The sequence below is a fragment of the Antrostomus carolinensis genome, unplaced genomic scaffold (assembly GCF_000700745.2).
Source record: "Antrostomus carolinensis isolate BGI_N321 unplaced genomic scaffold, ASM70074v2 scaffold1890, whole genome shotgun sequence".
NCBI lineage: Eukaryota > Metazoa > Chordata > Aves > Caprimulgiformes > Caprimulgidae > Antrostomus > Antrostomus carolinensis.
The window spans coordinates 12,592-32,511 of NW_010290326.1; the positions used below are offsets into that span (position 1 = coordinate 12,592).

Consider the following 19,920-nt stretch of genomic DNA (forward strand, 5'->3'; position numbering starts at 1 on the left):
TAATTGATTCTTTGTTTGTAGCAGCCTCTTGTGGCCCTCCCCGCCCCCTTAGATTAAATTGTTTTCTGAGGAACCAGAGAACTGCCAGCACAGGGTTCTGCTATTTGAGAAGGATTACTACCACTCTATCAGTCATGAACATTTGTTCTTTCATTGAAATTGAGGTACCTCTCCCTACAAAAGAGTTTTTGGAGGTGATCTGAATATTTGTTGGAGCTCTCCCTGAAAGGATTATACTGTGGTTAAAATTAATATTAAATGTTTTAGTACCAATTTATCATAATCCCTGAAAGCCATTTTGGCTTTGTTGCTACTCACCAAAAGTATAACTCACTAAATTTATTGCCAGGTGAGTGGGCTGTGGCCCATCCTTGCTGTCCTTATCAGAAGCTCTTGAAAGCTGGAAAAAAAATGCACCAAGCACTATCCCAAGTACTGCCTCATTCAGAGTTGGCTCTAGTTTAGAGAAGAAAATGGTGAAATTGCCATGTATACTGACAGCTGGTAAAGTGATGACTTTCAGTGGAACTGACTTTAATGTCTCCAACAGAGGTAATGAATTTATGTTGGTAAAAAACACTGACCTGAACCTACACTTGAGCCTAAGTATTACTTTGAATTTTCATATGCTACTGCAATTCTAATGGGAAACAATGGTGGCACTTCAAAAATAACATTATAAAAGTTTAATAGAATTTTGGACCTTCCTGTATAATGAAGTCAAATAATTTTTGCTAAAAAAACCTTTTCCTGTGAGATTTCAGGCCCAGTTGTGCACATCATAGAACTTATGTAAATATATGTCATTGTCATACTGCTCTTTAGAGTAAGCCCTGACTTCAATTTAAAAAAAAAGAGCTTTTTTGTCTTTGAATTACCTTTGGGTAATTTATTTTTACTTCTTGTCATTTCAGCAGTGAAACAAGGTTTCTATATTGTCTAAATGACTCACACGTTTTGAAATACTCCAAAAAGTCCCCAAAGTCCCCCTGAAACAAAACATGAGAAGAATGGATCCTGCTTTCTCACCACAATGAGCAAAGTCTCCTTTTTTTAAATTCAGATTTAGCTTCTACTTGATCATCCGTGGAATATTGTCAGAAATAATATAATGGATGAGGTTGTCAAAGAAAGAAGTACATTCTTGGTAATGCTTTGAGTTCAAACCCGAATGACTGAATTGCATGGCAAAAAGATCATCTGCTGCGATTCAAAATGTGCAGAGAAGTACCAATAGAGGAAGAAAAGAACAGTTTATGGGAAAATCAGCAACTCCCAGCACACTCAGAGATGTCCCTTAAAAAGCTCAAAGTGCTTCTTCCAATGCATATCTTATAAGCCATTGCCTGGGTCAGGGGGGCAGCAGACAGTGATGTACACACATATATGGTCTTGAGCCAAGGAAACACTTAAGCATATGAATAAGATCACCTGTACTCAGGTAAGCACTTAAGCCCATACTTAATGTGCCCCAGGACATTACAACATACAAATATCTGCAATTGCTACTTAACTCAAAAGCAACATAAATAATTTATAAAGGTTCATGCACATAGAAAAATGGAAAGATGAAAACCCACCATATTCTGGGACCTGGCCTGTTCCACGTTTCAACAACAGTCGCACTCTCCTGCCACCAGACTTGATTAGCTCTATTGCTCTGGCATGTGTCATGTCCCTTGTGCTTTCTCCATTGATTTCAATTATTTGATCTCCTACCTGTCAGGTAAGAAGAATATTGAGTCAGACAGAATTGCAGCAAAATCAACGTTTCAGAAAGAGACATATTCAATGGATCACAGGTTACTTGAATGACAGACAGACACATCAAGGTAAATTTGTTCCTGTCTGTCTGAGGGATATTACTGGCAGATTAAATAACCTCCAAAGTGGATTCTGAATGTGGTATATCAAATGCTGCTCGTCTTCTGTCGAAAACAGCGTAATGCATTTGTAACTTGCCTCATGTCTTCTACATGTAATTTTTTTTTTTTTTAATTGCTTGATATGTCGGAATCACTGGAAACATTATCTGTGCTACACTTCAACTGTAGAGTTGTACAGGCCCAAGAAGACCTTTGCTTCACTTAACTTGCTCTTTTCACAGATAAAAGAGAGGTTCAAAGAACAAATACAAAGATCCATCATCCAAATCTTGGTAGCCAAGTTTCACACCAAATTGAGTTGTTATGAAGCAAGCTATTAAACAATGGAAAGTTAGTGTCCGTGGCACAGATCACACAGATTTGCTGGAGTTCTTAGAAGAGCATGCTTTGAACTATTTATCCACAGAAGGTTTTTGCTTGGAGTAAGCACAGGCCCTGGCTGAGCCGTCTAGTTAGAGTGGCAGACTCCAGGACTCTGATTACAGATTTCTGCAAATCATCTTCTGGCGGGCTTTCCAGTCAGTTAGCTTCATTATTATTGTTCTACCTCTGTTTCTACAGCTGTAAAATGAGGCACTGAGGTCTGTGTCACCCACCCACCCCAATCTCCCTGCCAGCTTTGCCTCCCAGTGGGATGTTTTGGTTCTGCTCTTCTCTCCATGAGAAGAGCTGTCTTTCAACGCTGGAAACCTTCTAAATGAATAGAGGAGCGATTGCTTTCCATTGTGCCTGGTCGGCATGGCAGACAGCACACATAGTAAGCAGCAGCTGTACAGCTTGTTTGGTGCTGCAATACCAGAGCCACCCACTTATTTTGTGAGACAGTTAACTGAGCAACACAGTGAGGCGATGTGTGAGCCATGTATCAGCAGCACCACAGCCTTTGGAGCTCATGTTTTGCAGCTGTGTTGCAGAAGCCTCCCAGCCCACGGGAGGGGTGACCCAGGTGAAGCCCAGAGGGAGGGCTGGTCTCCTGGCGCTGGCAGAGGTGTGGGTCCAGATGATGGGTGGCCAAGAGGGGTGCGTTAGAGTCTCCATTGAGTGAGTTCAGCAAACTCATTTATCAGTGCCAGAGCACATCTGCTCGGCAGGAACAGACCTGCCTCGGTCTGCATCTACACCTTCCTCACCGTATGTATCTGCTGCACTAAAACAACACTGCTGCACACATCCTAGAGAGGGTTTTAAGGAGACTATACAGATTTCAAGATGACGGGCACTTCCTTTTCCTCTTATAAGTCTGTCTTGACAAAACCAGCTCTTTGCTGGCCTTGGACATTGAAATGTTTTTTGTTTTGTATGTTTCCTTTGCTGCTATTGTATTTCTGTCAACTAAAAGTGTAATCCTTCAGAGGCTTTCCTTCCTTCCTGAGTTTGAAATATAGTATTTACCAAGTAAATGTGCATAATACAAAATGTCAACAAGACTCCTAGCATCAAAGGAAACTGGAAGGGATGTCAAGAAGTTATCTAGTCCATACTTTTGTTCAGAGATAGAAAGAATGTTTCTAAAAGCACTATGGTAGTGTTTCTCAAAAGGAATTCAGACTTTGTCAATAGGAGTTGCAGCCTGTTTTAAGAACTCTCCTAGGATCCTGTATGCAATCTGTGCCAATACTTTACTTAACTAAAAAGCCATTGATCCAAATAAAACCTGTCAGCCTTGCTATCACATGTTTTAAATGTTGGAGACTAAGCAGTATGGGAAAAAAAATCAGGATTATTTTTTGCAAAAAGGCTTTAATTTTGCGGTGCAAATTTCTTCCTCAGTGGATTTTCTCTGCTAGGAAGAATGCACTTGGTTGTGTACTGTACAGTATGCATTTTTAGACATTTCTGATGACCTCCACGCCACAGTGACACACAGTGCAGGTGGTTTTTGGACTATGGAGAGATCTCCCCCAGGTTTGGCCATGCAGGCCTGTTTGCATCACCCTGACTTTTGGAGTGGTTGGTAGGATGTAGTTGCTGCACACACAGAGCAAAAATGGAAAATCTCTCTTACCACTTCTGTAACAAACAGAAGATGGATTTGTAAGATACTAGTCAGGCCAAATACAGACAAAATTCAACCAGTTGGGAAAACTTGTTTCTAAATGTCATGAAACAATTAAACCCTGGTAGAAATCCTATAAAAGTAAACTCAGATTTTCCAAAAAGGCATAAAGACAGCTCTTTTTTGTGTCATGTTGCCTGGATAGACTCTGTTTTTGCAGAAGGTATTTAAAATGATCTTGTTAGCATGTTTTGAGAGAAGTGCCAGATTAGATCAAATGAAGGAGGTGTTTTTAACACTCCTTGATAAATAGCCTTTAAAATGAGTACTGATGAAAGCTGTGCAGAGCACACACAGTCCTTCAAATAAAATCCTCTGCACTTCAGAGCAGAACGACAGAAAGAGATTTTAATATAGTTTAATATGTAAAAAGGTTAAGATAATGTCACATTTTTCCCTTGCTGTTTGCCTTTCTTCTGTTCTCATTGGTCAATATACAGGAACTATCTTGTATTACTGTAACCTTTTCTATATTTCAGTGGATTAAAATATTTTTTTTTCTCTGTAGGCAGCATATAGTTGATTTGATAGTTCCCTCTTTTATTACAAAATCTTATGTGCAAATAACCTGGGAAAGCTTAAAAAAGGCCAGCATCTTGGTTATGTGACCAAAGGAGGGGAGAGAAACAAGTTTGCAAAAATTGGGTGCTCTGAAATTTACATCAGAAAGTGTGAGACCAGAGGTAAAATGAATAGGTGCAGGAGCAGTGGGTTAATTGTATTCCATCCATTTGTATCTTGTGGCTGACTGATGTACAACTGAATTACACTGCCTATGCAGCACAAGCCCAGCTCTGATTAGATAAGAAGAGCAACAAGGAAGAGAAATGTTGCCAACACTCTTACCCTGAGAAAAGCTTCAATTAGACTTTACACTCATATCTGGGAATTCATGCAAGAGAAAACCTTGACTGAGGAGTGGTTCCTAAGGTACAAATTCCTATTCTTATTTTTTCTCCAGCTAAACATAACCTTCCCTTCTCCTCGGCGATGTGGATTCTCTTATGTCTGATATGGGAGGAAACCATGCTGTATGCTTGCTCTCTGTCCAGGCATTCAGATGTGCTGGCTTTCTTATCTTTTCTATTGTGGAATAGATTTTTAGATATTGTGGGGCTATTTCTGTCTTTTTTAAATCCAGTGATTGCTTAAGAGGAGCTTAGCTATACCCACATATTGAAGATGTACCAAGGTGAGGCCAGAGGTAATGGTAAGCATAGAAACAGGTCCGAAAAGAACCCAGTGCATGTTATATGGAGTCCTCACTACTCTCTTTTCAGGATCAAAAGTTGATTCTTGTGGTTTTATACCACATATTACATTTTCTGTACTTCTCTCCTGGATCTTTCTAAGTCTGTTCACAGTCTCCAGACTGGAAATATTACTAAGGTAGGGGGTAGGTAGAAGAGATAAAAATGATAACATTCTTCACATGTGGGAGAAACACTTATTAATAATGTACCCAGAATGAGACCTTTGTCTTTTTGAAATCTAACCAGACTTCAACTCATAGTTAGCTTGGATTCCAATATTATCCCCAGCAGTATTGTCTAGACAGTTATTTCCCATTTTACATTGTGCATCTGATTTTTCTGCCTTACACCGAGCACAGTGCATCTCAGTGAATTTTATCAGATTGACTGCTTTAGTATGAAATTTTAATTTTTGAAATCTAAGTCAGTTCCTCAAAGTCCTGTTAAACTCTCTGTGAAATCTCTAACATTCTGTGATTCTGTGAATAGTGACATCTTGGCATCAGCAAATTTTATTTTATTATTTATCAATAGGTCTCCTATTACTAATGAAATTATCGGATCGAGCTGGTTTCATCCTAGACTCCTCAGAAACACACTTGTAATTACTATTCAGGAGCAAACAATTCAGAGTAGCCTTTGAGAGGGATTATTTTCAGTAATCACATTACAGTGATTCCACCTGGAGTCTATTTCCCCATCCTTTTTCTGTGAATTTCATACAGGGTGGTGTTGAAAGGCGAAAAGAAGATGCCTCATATATTCTCCTTCCCCTTTTTCAAAAAAAAAAAAAAAAAAATTAGAAATAAGAAATGAAAAGTAGACTGATATGAAAATATTTACTTTTCACAATTTACATGTTGGTGCACATTTTCAACTTTTTGATAACTGGTCACAGATTATTTTTGAGAATGAAAGTTAAAGAAACTTTTCTGCATTATTTGACATTAAAAATAGAGTATATGTTTTCCTTTCTCTAGTCTCCTACTAACTTTCTTGTCCTCCATGACTTTTTGGACATAATTAATAATAGTCTAGAAATTACCTTCTCTTAGTTCTTGGGCATACACGAACACTAGGACGTTCAGTTCACTTGAATCTAAGTATTCTTTAAGCAGTTTTCTCCTTATTCTAATTTATATTAATTTCTTTTTGTGGAAGTTGATGTAAGTTTATGGTCCTTCAGAACATCTCAGTGAAAACTGATACAAAGAAAGAACTGAATATTTCAGTCTTCTCCTCATTCCCAGTAAGCAATGGACCTCTTTTTTTCCTGTTCTTCATATTTCTTTAAATAAATTCATGTTACCTTTTTGAGTTACTTTTTATACTTTCCTTGCAGGCTGCTTGGATATTATTCTGACATATTTAATCTTCCCTCTGCATCTAGTGAGACACCAGCCACCTAACAGCTGTTGCAGCATCAAGCTTTGAGTGTCTAAATCTTTTAATGGGTATGACCCTGTGGCATTACCTTCCTTTCATGGAAAGTGACAGATTTGAATATCAGACCTTTATTTTTAAGAGGCATTTCAGCAAGCTGACTTCTGTAGAGATATAAAGCTTTTCAAATGAAACACCAGAATATTTTAAAAGATAAACTTCAATGTAGCAACTTTATTGTCTTGCATGGCATTTTGGTCCTCTGTCACTTTACACTTTATGGATTTCATTTTTGTCAAGAAATTAACCAAAAAAACAATTCCCCAAATCTTGAGATTTAGCCATCCCTCAAATAAAACCTTCAGCTCCCATGCCATTCAGGCACAGATTTTGCACAACAGCCTGAGAAGATTCATGCATCCTAATCACTAAGTTTTGAATCCACAAATAGCAGGGAAAACATTTGAGAGCGTGGCCCTCGAAATCCAGTATTTTAATCTCACAAAGCCATACACTGCCTTTGGCTCTTCAGAATAAAGTTTAGTTTGAAGGTGCAATTACACAGGATCCGTGCATGGAGCTGCAGTGAATGCAACCCTTTGCACGGCTGGCAGCCACTTCGTGGCCAGTCATGCAAAACCAACCGATGGACCCTCTTCTGCTCCCAGCTGGCAGGCCCTGCATCGCGGTACACCCCTCGAACTGGCATCAACAGTGATTTATAACCTTCCTGGCAGTCTTCAGCAAAGACTACAAAGTCAGAGTGATCAATCTCTGCACCCTCCAGACAATCCCACCAGCTTAAAGTTGAAGTGAGTTGGCAAGCCAGCCTGGGAAGCTTGCATGGCTGCTGCTGGAGCCGCATTTATTCAGAAAAAACGCACTCTTTGCAGCTATGAATCTGGCAATTTTACACACATTGATTTCACATTGTGTTTCTTTCTTCCTACAGAACATGGCCGTTGCTGAATTTCCATGCTGTTTAAGATAAATGCCTACCCAAACCCCCTGGTTCTCCTCCTGACCTGATGTCATTTGATAAAGAGAATCTTATTTTATATTGTTCCAATGTGCAAGCACAAAGTAAACACTGAATGCTCCTCCCCCACCCCCTGTTAATGTTTTAAAATTTGAATATTAATGATTTAATGTAATTACAAAAGTAGTTTGTGTTTATGGGAAACATCTCTTAAAAAAAAAATCTGTTTCAAGTTAATTCAGACACTCCATCCATGCGTAAGAACAACTGAGCTATAAAATTGGGCAGCATGTATTCTGGCAATAATGAGATGATAATATTCCTAAGGAATGTTTAAGTGACATCACTATTGATAGGTTAATTAGAAAAAAAATTGTAAAGCTTCTCCTAATCCTTAGAATAAAGTGCCTCTAGTACATGTGAGTTTATCTGCGGAGTCTTTGTTCTGGCCATATTATACAGTAATTATTACCTGTCTTGTTAAAAAAAGCCAACCCTACATACAAACAGAATTTCAGAAGCTGGCTAAATCAGAAGGAAAAGCATATAGCTTTAATGTATTAAAGAAGTTTTTCCTTGCTCAAATGTACTTTTAAACTACTGATGATAGCCTTGTGTACATTTGCCTCTGTCAGAGAGTAAGGAACAGTCTCTAAGCAGGTGTATAGTTCCTGGTTGCACGAAATGAAATTAATTGTGTATGCACATTTTCATTCTATGTTAAATGAGGAAATCTAATGATAAAAGAAGCCTCAAATGATTTGTGCAGAGGGCATTGCTATCTGTCATTTTATTAATGCATTTTATAATTAAACCTCAGGAAAGAGACTAATTACATTTAATTCCTTTTATATAGGCATTCTATTTTTATAACGGAAACATTTTTTTGCATATTATTGTTGTTGTTATTGTTAATGAGTCCAAAAAGCTGAGAGATTGTCTGTACTTGGAGACTCCAGAATATTTTGGTGAAGTTCCAAGTACTGTCAAGCCCTAATATTATTGCGTGGAGTTAGGCACAGGCTAGATATCTGCTGTGCACATTTCCTCACAGTAGAGAATCAGTACTGCCTGGAAATCCCCAGTGTAATGTGTAGCCTGAGCAAAGCTATGGGGTATTTCTGGTCTTGGACTCCCTCCAGGCTATTTTAAGTATGTGAGGTTGGGTGTCTTAGTAAGAGACATGGCATTTCTCTTTGGAGGAATTACACTGATGTGTCCCATGCCACTGTTGAAGCAACCACTCATGAAGGTTTAAAGTGACAAATTATTTTTTTCTGTGGCCAATCAGCTGTTTAAGCAGCTGTGGCTTCTTACCCCTGGAAATGCCGGGCCCTTTGTTCCTGCAAAGAGCCGCTCTTGCCTCCTGCCCAAAAGCAGGGCATGCTATGGAGAAGAGAGAGCCCACAGGACATGGACTGAGCTGGTGCAGAGCAAGAAATTGCTTTCACACCACTCCGCAGCAGGTGCCATAGCTTTTTTTTCTTTTCACTTTTTCACCTTTTCCTGAGAGGGAGAAGCATTAGAAGTGCTATTACAGAAAGATAGCTTGGAAAGAGGAAAATGTGCACAACGAAGTGTCTGCAGAGAATGGAGTGCAGGAGAGAGAAATGGAGCTTGCTACCAAGACAGCAAAGTGGACTTCTGGTACTACAGCAGACTTGATGCCTTCTGCAACACTGCTGCAAAGTAATTCATGTACATGTGAATTAAAGGTGTCAAAGATGAAAGGAAAATTCATTAACCTGCTGGAGTTAATTGATATACCATTACATTTTTTTTTTCAATAGAGATAGGATGACTCAGTGTAGCATGATGTAATATTTATAGCATGTACTTCACCACTGCAATCATGGATGGGAACCAGTAGAGACTGTTAAAAAGGAAAAAGAAAATTTTCTGGTCTCAGGCAGTTCCCATTAGGCAAAACCAAAGCAAATTCAAGATTGACAAGCCGATTTTATAGATCCTACATAGGACAAGCCTGAGCATGGAGACTGCTTCATCCAAAGTTGCATCAAAACAGAAAATAACATAAACTCTGACAAGAATAAAACCACAAAAAGATTTTGAGGAGGAAAAATGCTAAAATGTAAGAGCTAAGAATATACTTTCAAACATACCAGAGGTGCAGAGCCTGTCAGAGGACCAAGATCTCAAAAGATAGTTTAGGTGCAACCAGAAAATAATGAGAGGTATTCTTTGCATCAATGTTTGTTAAAAAGGAGGGCAGCAAAACTGCAGCGGATCTGCTCACCACAGGAGTGAGTCTGAGGAACTGACTCCAATGGCAGGGTCAGAGGTAAAGACTGTATCAAACTGGAATGGATAGTGGGTAGACACCAGATGTAGATGGCTTTCATCCTCAACTCTAAAGGAATTCGGATATATACTGCTGAACTAGTAGCTACAGGATGTAATCTACTGCCTAAATCAGTAAATTGCTGAATAGCAGATGAATGAGAAGTGGCAAGTGTGACACTAGTCCTTAAGAACAGTCCTGGAAAGTAACCAAGCAAGTCTCATGTTCAATTGAGCAGACGGAAGGAAGCAATAAGGATGGTGAGGGTTAGTTGGCACATGGATAATGATGATATAGTGGGGAAGGGTCAGTGTGGCTACTGTAGAAGGAAGCCATTCCTCATAGATCTATTGCAGGCCACTGGAGCTCTCAATGTCTATACAGATAAATGTGATCTGGTTAGAGTACTGACATTTTCAGAAAGCTTTTAACAGTAAAGCCTTCAGTAAAGGCTCTGCTGTGGGATGAGAAAGAATAGGGTCTTCTAGGTAAGAGATTAAATGCTAGGAAAATAAATGCTTTAAATAAGTGGTCGATTTTCACAATCAAAAGACCTTACCATAGTGATTATCTTGTTCAGCATATTTGTAAATGGCATGGTGAAGAGGTTAAAGACTGGGGTGATAAGATTTGCAGGAAACACGATACCATGCAGGATTGTCAAATATAAACTTAAAGTTAAAAGCTGTAAAAAGATAACACAACATTGTGTGTTAAAGAAGCAGGTGAAATGCAGTGGTGCTAAGTGCTAAGTACAGTACATGTGCAAAATTAGATATATAATCACCCTAAATTAACCATTAGCCCTGAAGAGAGAGATCTCATAGTCCTTGTCGTTAGCTTACTGAAAATGTCAGCCCAGTCAAAAAGCAAACAGAATATTAACTGTTAGGAAAGAATAGAGAATAAAGGAGAAGCCATCATTATGTCATTTAGGAGTGCAATATCTTGAGAACTGCAGATTGTTCTGGTGCTTCCACCTTCAAATGTATATGATAGATTGAAAAATGGTTCAGAGGAGGCCAATGAGGCTGGTCAGGGGTGAAGAACAACTCCCTCATGAGGCAAGATGAAATAGACTGGTAAGCTTCAGTGGGAAAAAGATGGATATGATATAGGTCAATAGAATAAGGAACAATATGGAGAATGAGGAAGCAATCATAAGATTATTATGTTGTAGCGACAAACAAAAAAAGGATCTTTTTTCAAACAGTGCAAGGGTTTAGCTTTGGAATCCACTGACATAGTATATCAGGAATGTCAAAAGCATGAGCAAATTCAAATAAAAGCTTAAAAAATAGTCCTAGATACTAAATATGAAAATTCTAGCATAAAAAAATCTCTAAACTACTGATTGTCAGGGGCTTGGATGGTGCTATACCTAGTAAAAAATAATTTCATACTTGTTCTATATTCCTTTCCTAAGCACCCCCTAATTGTACTTGTTGGAATGAGGATACTGGGCCACAGGAATGGGTCTAGTATCCGCATCTTTTTACCTTTATAAGTGATCTCTCCCAGTTTCTACTTGTCATGCTTTGGGAAAACACAGAAGAGAGGCTGCCCCTGTCATTCCTGTTGCTGAACAGAAGTGTTCCATTTATCAGGGTGGCATCATTTGTTCTGTTCATTTTTTTTCTAACATTCTTGATCCTCAATTTTTTTTAAGCAGGGGCTAATTATTTTTTTGGACCTGAAAACCTTTCTTCCATAAAATAAGATTTAAACATGGTGCCTGCCTGCCAACTAAGTATTTTAGTCCTAAAATTTCATAATAAACCATTTTTAGCAAGATTATTAACTCATTCTTTTTCACAGCTGGCTTGAAGCATTTTGCTATTAGGTACAGAGTTACGAGCATGCATTGAAATGTGTCAAATTAAGTACATTTTTGCAAGAATGATGTTAATTACATGTGTGAGAGGAATATTCTTTCTCCTTACCTTTCTGCAAACAAATTCTAAAAAACATACACAGCATTTTGGAGAAATGCTGAATAATAGTTCACCTACAGTTAATTTACTCTTGATTTATTAAGCTTTTATACTGTTGAAATATATTCAGGATCCCTGAAGACCTCAATTTGCATTTCTTTGTTGTGCAGACAAGAATGTTGATCAGCTTTATGTCTTCATGTCAATATATTCTTCCTTGAGTTCTGCCAATTACAGTATCCTGGCACTGAGCTCCTCTTGCCACAGGCCAGCACACAGCTCATGCGCTCAAGTATCCCAGCTGAATTCCCAGAGTCCAGATCAATCACACCTAGTCTCACTACAAGTGAGGTTGGACAGTGATGTATGTAGTAGGGAATTGGCGTGTGAATGAGATTACCCCAAAGGGACATGCAATTCAGTGGGAAAGCATAGCTAACATGTTCCTGTACTGTTCAGATAGATCACAAATCACAGAATGAATGGATAGGACTAAGAATATCTTTGTCTTTGTGCTCCATTGTAATGACAGTGTTGACATTCACTGAAAGCTTACTATGAAGGTAAGATTTATATTACTGCATAAAGTAAGGCAGGTACGCTGCAGGTTTTAAGAGTAAGTGCTACTTATGTAGAAAAAATTGGCTACTTAACTGACATGAATCATTCTGTAGGCATTTGTCTTTCTGATGTGTGCACAAGACCTTAGTCAAACAGAGGCTGGTGGAGCACTGTATGCTTCTGGAGTATACTTCTGTCCCTTATGTGTGGGCATAATGTCAATATTTTATATCTAAATATTAGTGACTTTTCAGTGGGGTTTCTGACAGCCTTCTCAAGCCCTCACTCATGTCAAGTGCTCAACAGTTGACTCCGTACTGCTCCCAGCACTCCACCTGGAAAGACCTTTTTGGCTCTTAGGACCTACCACTACTTCTTTACCTTTATGTTTGCTGTGACTAGACTAAACTTGCAAGAGGCTTTCCAACAGCAATAGCCACTTCTCTTCAGTGTTCTGAACATAGGACTTCACTGCCTTTATAAAACCGGGAGATTCACATGACTGACTCAGCAGTATATCTCAAAGTCTTCAGCTTTCTTGCTGATTCAAAACAGGAGTCCAAAGTTTGCTATAGCAAAAATTAAGGATTACCATGGTCAATCCTTGGTTTATTTTTGTATACAGTGATTGCCCTAAATGTTTGTAAGAAGGTTATGACTGATCAAGGCATTCTTGCCTTCTCATTTCCTTGCTGCAGCTTTCTTGATTGGATAAAGAAATGTCTGTATCTATCATCTACTGTCTCTACTGTATGACAACTGCTTGCTTCCTATTTTTAATACTTTTTGTTCTAATCACCATCAAGCTGAGCTGAGCTACTTCTTGTTTACTGTATTTAGTAACTACAACCTCAGGTGTATTCCACTGCAGACTGTAGAAAATAACCCTTTACTGTGGGGCTAATCAATGATGGAGCATCCCAATCAGACACTCTGTTCTTCTTTAACAAGAAACCTAGGAGAGGCTTTATACCAGTGAGGAGCCAGTGCAAACTGTGGGGTCTGCACGGCAACATGCTCTTAAAGATTTGCATTTACTGTAGAGTAAGAAATCGCTCATTCTTCCTTTTGAGCTTTTATTGGATGCTTTCTGACAGGAAAAAATAAGTCCTGTTGACAATCAGTGCTTTTTCTTATTTAGCCCTTTCACTTGGCAACAGGACACAAAAAGCTGAGGTAACTCTGCCAAGACTCTGTTCTGGATGGAATGAAGAAATCGAGCAGTAATGTGTGGAAAGCAGAATCACAAAGATTAGGAGAAGGTACTTGTGTGTGAAGCTACGGGCACTGCATGTGATTTCTGGTACACAATGACCATGGAATGGGAATCTCACAAAACAGTATACATGGCAGCCCAGCCATTTCTTCTTGGATTTTGTCTTCTCTGAGATGCAAGACAACAGCTACTAAAAATACATTTTAAAAAGAATTATGATACTCTACATATGATGACATGGACTTAAAAGAACTGTCTGTGGAAACTGTATTATGTTCAAGCCTCAGTCAGGGAACGATTCCTTAATTGGTGGAAACAGATGACTTTGATCTTTTAAAAAACCTAGAAATCAAGGTCTGCTAAAAATGGATACAGTGATAAAGTGACTAGATGAACACCAAGCTAAATGTGTGCAACAACAAGCCATCAAGAAAGCTGAAATGGAAAAAACCCATGATAAACACAAAAGAGAAAGACTTCTGCTTTGCATAGTATAAAAGCCTTTCCAAACACTGTAGGGACATAATTAACTAAAGCTGCTCTAAAACTTGTCTACTTTCAGCTCTGCCTATCCACTGAATCCAGAATAGCTCAAGTGATTTTTGGGTGCCTGACTTGAGACCTTTGGGAGTGACCTGCTCTGGCAAAATAGGTTTATATTCCCTTGTTAAACTCCACTGTTATACAGCATTTAAAGAGCCAGATAAATAGCTGCCTACATACTGCCTATTCCTTTGAGAAGCATGAAGAGTTAGTCTTAATTTATTCTGAGAGGCATAGTTAGCAATAGCTAACTATCGCATGACACTGCTGTTCAGAAGCCTCTAGGCTTTTCAAAGGGGACTTAAAATTATGTCTCTTATGGCTCAAGAGGACTTTAACATCAGGTTATGAGTTTCATAGGCACTCTGTCCCTCTTATTGCAAAATCATGTTGTCAGAAGGGAAAAACCAGAAGTTGCCTGACCTTTTATTTAGGACACTTGCAAAGAGGGAAATGTCAGTTTTGAATGCTGTCGAATGCTCATACATGGATTTTGACAGCAGTTTCAAATGCAATGCTTATGCTTCCCATGATTTGAAACTTTAGTTCTGTTATCTTCTAAGGAAGAGACAGACTCCCTCTTCTCTGCCTGCCTTGTTTTACCCTCGGCTCTTGAATACTGAATTCTCCCTTTTTGCTAGGAATAATTCTTGGTGTAGGTGGATGAATTTTCCTGAATAAGCACAAGTGAGGTTGATGTGAACTCTGTTATCATGGAAAAGGATGAAATACACAAATTGAGCTACTCTGCAGAATGCCATGAACCTGTCCACAGCATAGGCTGGCTACTGTTGTTGAGTCTCACTGCGCTGCTCATGTGGCAAGCTAGAACAGACTAAGCAAGGCCACACAGATTCCTATGCAACAAGAGCACAGAAACTCATAATTGACACTGCAGGAGATTCCTGTCCCTTGTGCCTATTTTTATCTCCAACTGAGTACAACTGAAACGAAGAAAAGGGCACAGACTGCAGGAAAACAATCAGGAAAAAGGATTGAAGAGTCAAAGGAAAATTGCAAAGCATGAAAGATGTAAAATTCTGCAATGCCTGTATTTCAGATGTCTATCCTGAAAATATATAAGAAAAATCTACAAAAGAATGAGAAAAATAATGTAGTATTAGGAGATATGAGGAAGCTAGAGATAGGTGTACATGGACTGAGAAAAATGAGTGGACAAGATAATACAACTAGAAATGTCAGAGATGACAAGTATGACTTTCATGGAAGATGTGAAAAAAAAAAAGATGTAACTCACAAAGTGACAAAATGACACAGATGCACATTATGTATAAAAAAAACCCATGCCGCCCCCATTCTTCATGAATTTCACATTCACTAAACCCATTTGCGCAAGATACTCTGTATCTTTGCAGCCTTCAGCCACAGGCTCTTTGTTTGATGCTGCTTTCAATAAACATGCTGGCTGCAGGAGATATCATTCAAGGCAATAAGAGATCTGTTGATCATATCTCACACGTCTAGCAAACACTATGACCATCCTTAACAATTCTCCTGAGAGCAGTCAGTAGTTTCCCATCACTAAGACAGGAAGGGATAGAGATCTGCAGGCAGAGCTCTGCCCATCATTGTCCTCAACATGAGACAAGAATAAAATATGAGTTATCGTGAATCTTATCTAAATAGACCTGTAAAACTGTTGACAGTAGAGTCTGATTCTTCAAAGGCTGGGGGCACTGTGCTCCACATTGGCTGTGTTATGTCCTTCATCTCTGGTGACTGATTTGACTCAACACTGTCACTGATAGTGTGTGTGCCATGTTATTGCCCTACTCTGAGACTAGGACTTGCAGCTTTATTATTCAATATTGCCATCACCAACTAGTTTCAAATTCTTTCCCTGTTGTTAGGATTGCTTGAGAAATGGAGTCCTGATGTGCTCAGACTTCTGTCAGTTTGGGATAATATATCAAAGGCACTAATAATTCTCCAAACTTTTCTTGTGGTTCTTTTAATATGTCCATGTCTGACAGAGCACAGACATGGTCCTATTCAGTCTTTTTTTGCCATGGTGTGAACAGAGTCTTATATTTCTGGTACTCCCGCATCCTGAAGAACAGGGGAAGGGTGAAGATAAATTTTTAGAACTCAGAGCTGTCAGTGAGTCTATCTGCCATTTAAAGTTTCAGATATGCATGTTTTCTTTTGTAGTCTTTTCCTTAGAAACTTTCCTTCATTACTGCTAATTTGTAAGGTATGTTGCTCTGTGAAAATTCACTTTGTTTACTGGAAGTATTTTGAGTCACATGTTTCAAGTTCTGTAAAACTTTGCTGTAGTGGGCTTTTCATAACTCACCATTGCAGCTTGCTCTCTGCTTAGCTGTCAGAATTAAGACAGATCTGTACTTATTTCCAGTGTAGCGATGAGGTTCCCCTCTAGAGAGGTCTTCTTCGAGGAGTCTTATCCATGAGTTGCAGTAAAATCCTGCCAAAGTGAATTGCAGTTCATGACCTGACGTATGGTTTTATATTTAGTTGCACAATGATGGCTGTGGTTCTCCAACACTGGTTGAGAATAGTTTACCAACCATGCAGGCTGAGGATGCATATGAAGAAACATGTCTTCCTGTAGACTTCTGGGTCTGTTGATGGACATTTCCTCCTCATGTCTAGTGACATGAATTGAAGTTAAACTAGGATGTATGCTTGGGCTTTCTGCAGAAGCAGAGTCTATAAGCCTGAATAAAAGTCTCGGTGCATGTAACAGTGTCACAACTAAGAACAGTGTCATAAGTCTGTGAAAGTTTTAAAACTTGTCTAACTTAAGACATAATGCAGTGTCTATATAGGCTGACAGAAAAGGATCCTTGAGCAGAAAAGCAATATGCTGGTGAGACTGATGAACTCTGTACAACATCAACTCACTAGTCTTTCACCTTTCTGGTTCCCAGAACAATTCTGCAGAAAATCAAAGTAGAAAGCTCCATCAGTCATGAAGGGCAATTAAAGACTATTTTAGATCTTGTAATCCTAAAATGGAGTGTTCCTCAGTGGATTTGTTTCCAATAAAAGCACAAAGTGCTTAGCATGCCATTCCCAGTGGGAAGGAAGACCAGGACTTCTGACTGGAAATGGTGATGTGATAACAAACTTCATTAAATCTTTCCTCCTCTTCAGTCAATCTTTTAAAATGCAGACAGCTCTGGCAGGGCCGGTGGAAGACGGTCAGTTCCAGTGCTTGCTCTATGAGTTTGTTCTCTCATCTAATACCAACATCCACTGGAGTTCATAAGAGCCTGAAGATCAAACTGAAAGTGTCATAAGGATGCCCTGATTTTGTTGTAACATTCTTCATGTTGTTTCATCATTGCCTTTTTGTTCAACTTCTCTTTGCTCCTATTATTGGTGTATTGTATTCCTTTCATACTTACCTTCCTGAGTAATAGATCTAATCTACTTTCTTTCACAAGAGACAGTTACATACCGGTTCTTTATTTACATCTTATTTCCTATAATCTTAGCTTTTACTTCTTTAAATTTATACTCTTAATCTGTAATGCATAACAATTTTACATGAATTTAGACCTCAGAATCTTTTGAATGTGTGCTGATAGACTTGCAGATTTTTTAACATGTGTCCAAGTGGAATATAAATGTTGGGTTCATCCTACCACTACAGTTTTGCAGTGCCCACTAACAGAGTACAACCTGCAGACCTTTTGACTTGCCTATCTGGAGCTGTCTTCAGTTAGAGATTGCATTGCTTCAAATATACACATTTATAAATGCACTAGTATAGATGTAGCTCTATCACTTTAAAGTACTGAGGTTTTTTATTTATTCCTGTAAAGTAGGGAGATTTATATCAATATGAATGTGTCTTTATCAGGGCTTTTGCTAGCTATGACTAGACTGACAACAAAATGTTATTTGTGGAATACATTTACTTATTACATTTAAATGCTCTACAAGTAACATGTTTCATTATATGATCTATTTTTTCAAAAGCTTAGCTGGTTTAATTTTTCTTTTCTTGGCTTGGTGAGTGAGAATAATTGTGTAGTTATGTGCATTATTTCTTTCATGAGCTGCACCTTGTGTTATCATCTGCTTCATGTTTTTCTGTAAGGCTTCAGTTAAATCAAAGAAGACTATTCCAGGAGGAGGAAATAAGAAGCAAAGAAATAATGGAGATAAGTAGATCATGAGAGGAACTATTAGCTGTAAAATGCTCCTGATAAGATCCTACCCCATAAGCATGGTTTACTATCCCCAGTGCTGAAAGCCTAGGATCAGAGGATCTGATCTTTAAAGATGATGGTATGTAAAGTGAGAAGCACTGAACAGATTTTTGCATATTTTGCTATAAAGATGCATCTGTAGAACAGCGAGATACAGATCTGCAGCAAGCAGGCTAGCGGTCCCAGCCAAGAAACGGGAATGAACCTGCAATATTAACAGCGGATGTAAACTTAGGAAAGCAGATATGGGTACAGAACTCTGCTTCTTTTACTCGTCTTCCTATATACTCTATTCCTTTCAACAATTATTATTTTTTGTTTTATTTTTCTATTTTTGTTTTGAAGAAGCTGTTTCTTGAGCTTCTGCTGTCCATCAGTTACAGGTCACTGGAGATAAATGTCTTGCAAGTTCCAAACCCATTTGTGACTGTCAGGTTAAAATGGCTGTAAAACAGGAGGATACAACACATAAGACGCAGTGACAAAGCTGGAGGGTAAAACTGATTCCAAAGAACAACGCTTTTAAAGGGGAGAAAAAAACCAGTTACAACTGTCTGGCCAGAATAACACTTGGCTGTGTATTGTGGCCACATCAACAGAAAAGCTTTAAAGTTATTTTAGAAAATATATTAATATTTTTCATTATAAGATGCAGGACTTTTCCTAATGAAACTGAAAAAAGCTGTGTATTTGTGTTACACACTTTATATTTAGGATATTCACAGAGTGGATAGTCTAACTTTATTCTGTGGGCCTAGTTTGTTCAGATGATGCACGGATTTTAATGCGTTAGTTTTCTGCCTAATACAGGTTATTATTTGAAATGAACCCTCTCCATAGGCACTGTTCTTCTGTTGTTCTGTATTCTTAGTCATTTGTTTCCAAATATGTGATTCCAGAGCTTATTAAAAGCACAACATTTTCCCCATCTTTAATCACATTATGGATACTAATGTACATCTTGCTTGACTTTTCATTAAGACCAACTGAGTATGATAGCGCTACAGTAAAGGAAAGAATGAAAACACTCACCAAGAAGATATTCTTAAAGTTCTTCTAGCTGCAGCATGAATTCACATATATTTCAGACAACAAATATTGTGGGAGTATTTCTTGGTTACCAGTTGCCTGCCCGCTTGCTTCCCTGGCATGACTGAGGACTAACTGAATTCTACAATTAAGTGGGTAAGTTAAGAGTGTTTTGAAGCACACTAAAACTCCTGAGTTATATAGAGAAAAATCTCTGGTTGTATATTATACAGACGACAACGCTCTTTCAGTATGAAGTAAAACTTGATGATATTGTTAGGATTGTGAAACAGAATCTGTTTCACAACCAGGACATTTGCAAAATTTGCTTTTACTTGCTGTACAGAACACAACTTCCATTGCCCATCTTTATAACTAAATATTGATTCAACAAGCTTGCACTAATTAGATACATAAACAATTTTTTCATGTTTACTCTTGGTAGTCTCTTTCACCTATGTTCTCTCCTTCTCCTTTTTGTGTACTCACTGTTCTGCAAGGTATCAACAACCCTTGATAAGTTTATACCTCCTCTTTAGCACAACTGGACAGACTAAAGCCTTCTATTTTTGATTA

The 19,920-nt window shown here is 38.4% G+C and overlaps 1 protein-coding gene across 1 annotated transcript in view; it reads right to left on the reverse strand.

Annotated features, from left to right (window-relative positions):
- Positions 1-1,580: 1,580 nt before the first annotated feature.
- MAGI2 (membrane associated guanylate kinase, WW and PDZ domain containing 2) overlaps positions 1,581-19,920 on the reverse strand; it is a gene marked incomplete at both ends in the record, with an annotated part of 68,569 nt that continues 50,229 nt past the window's right edge. The window contains one exon of the mRNA XM_029086134.1: positions 1,581-1,719. Within this exon, the coding sequence (XP_028941967.1) occupies positions 1,581-1,719 (139 nt within the window). The remainder of the gene's footprint in view (positions 1,720-19,920) is intronic.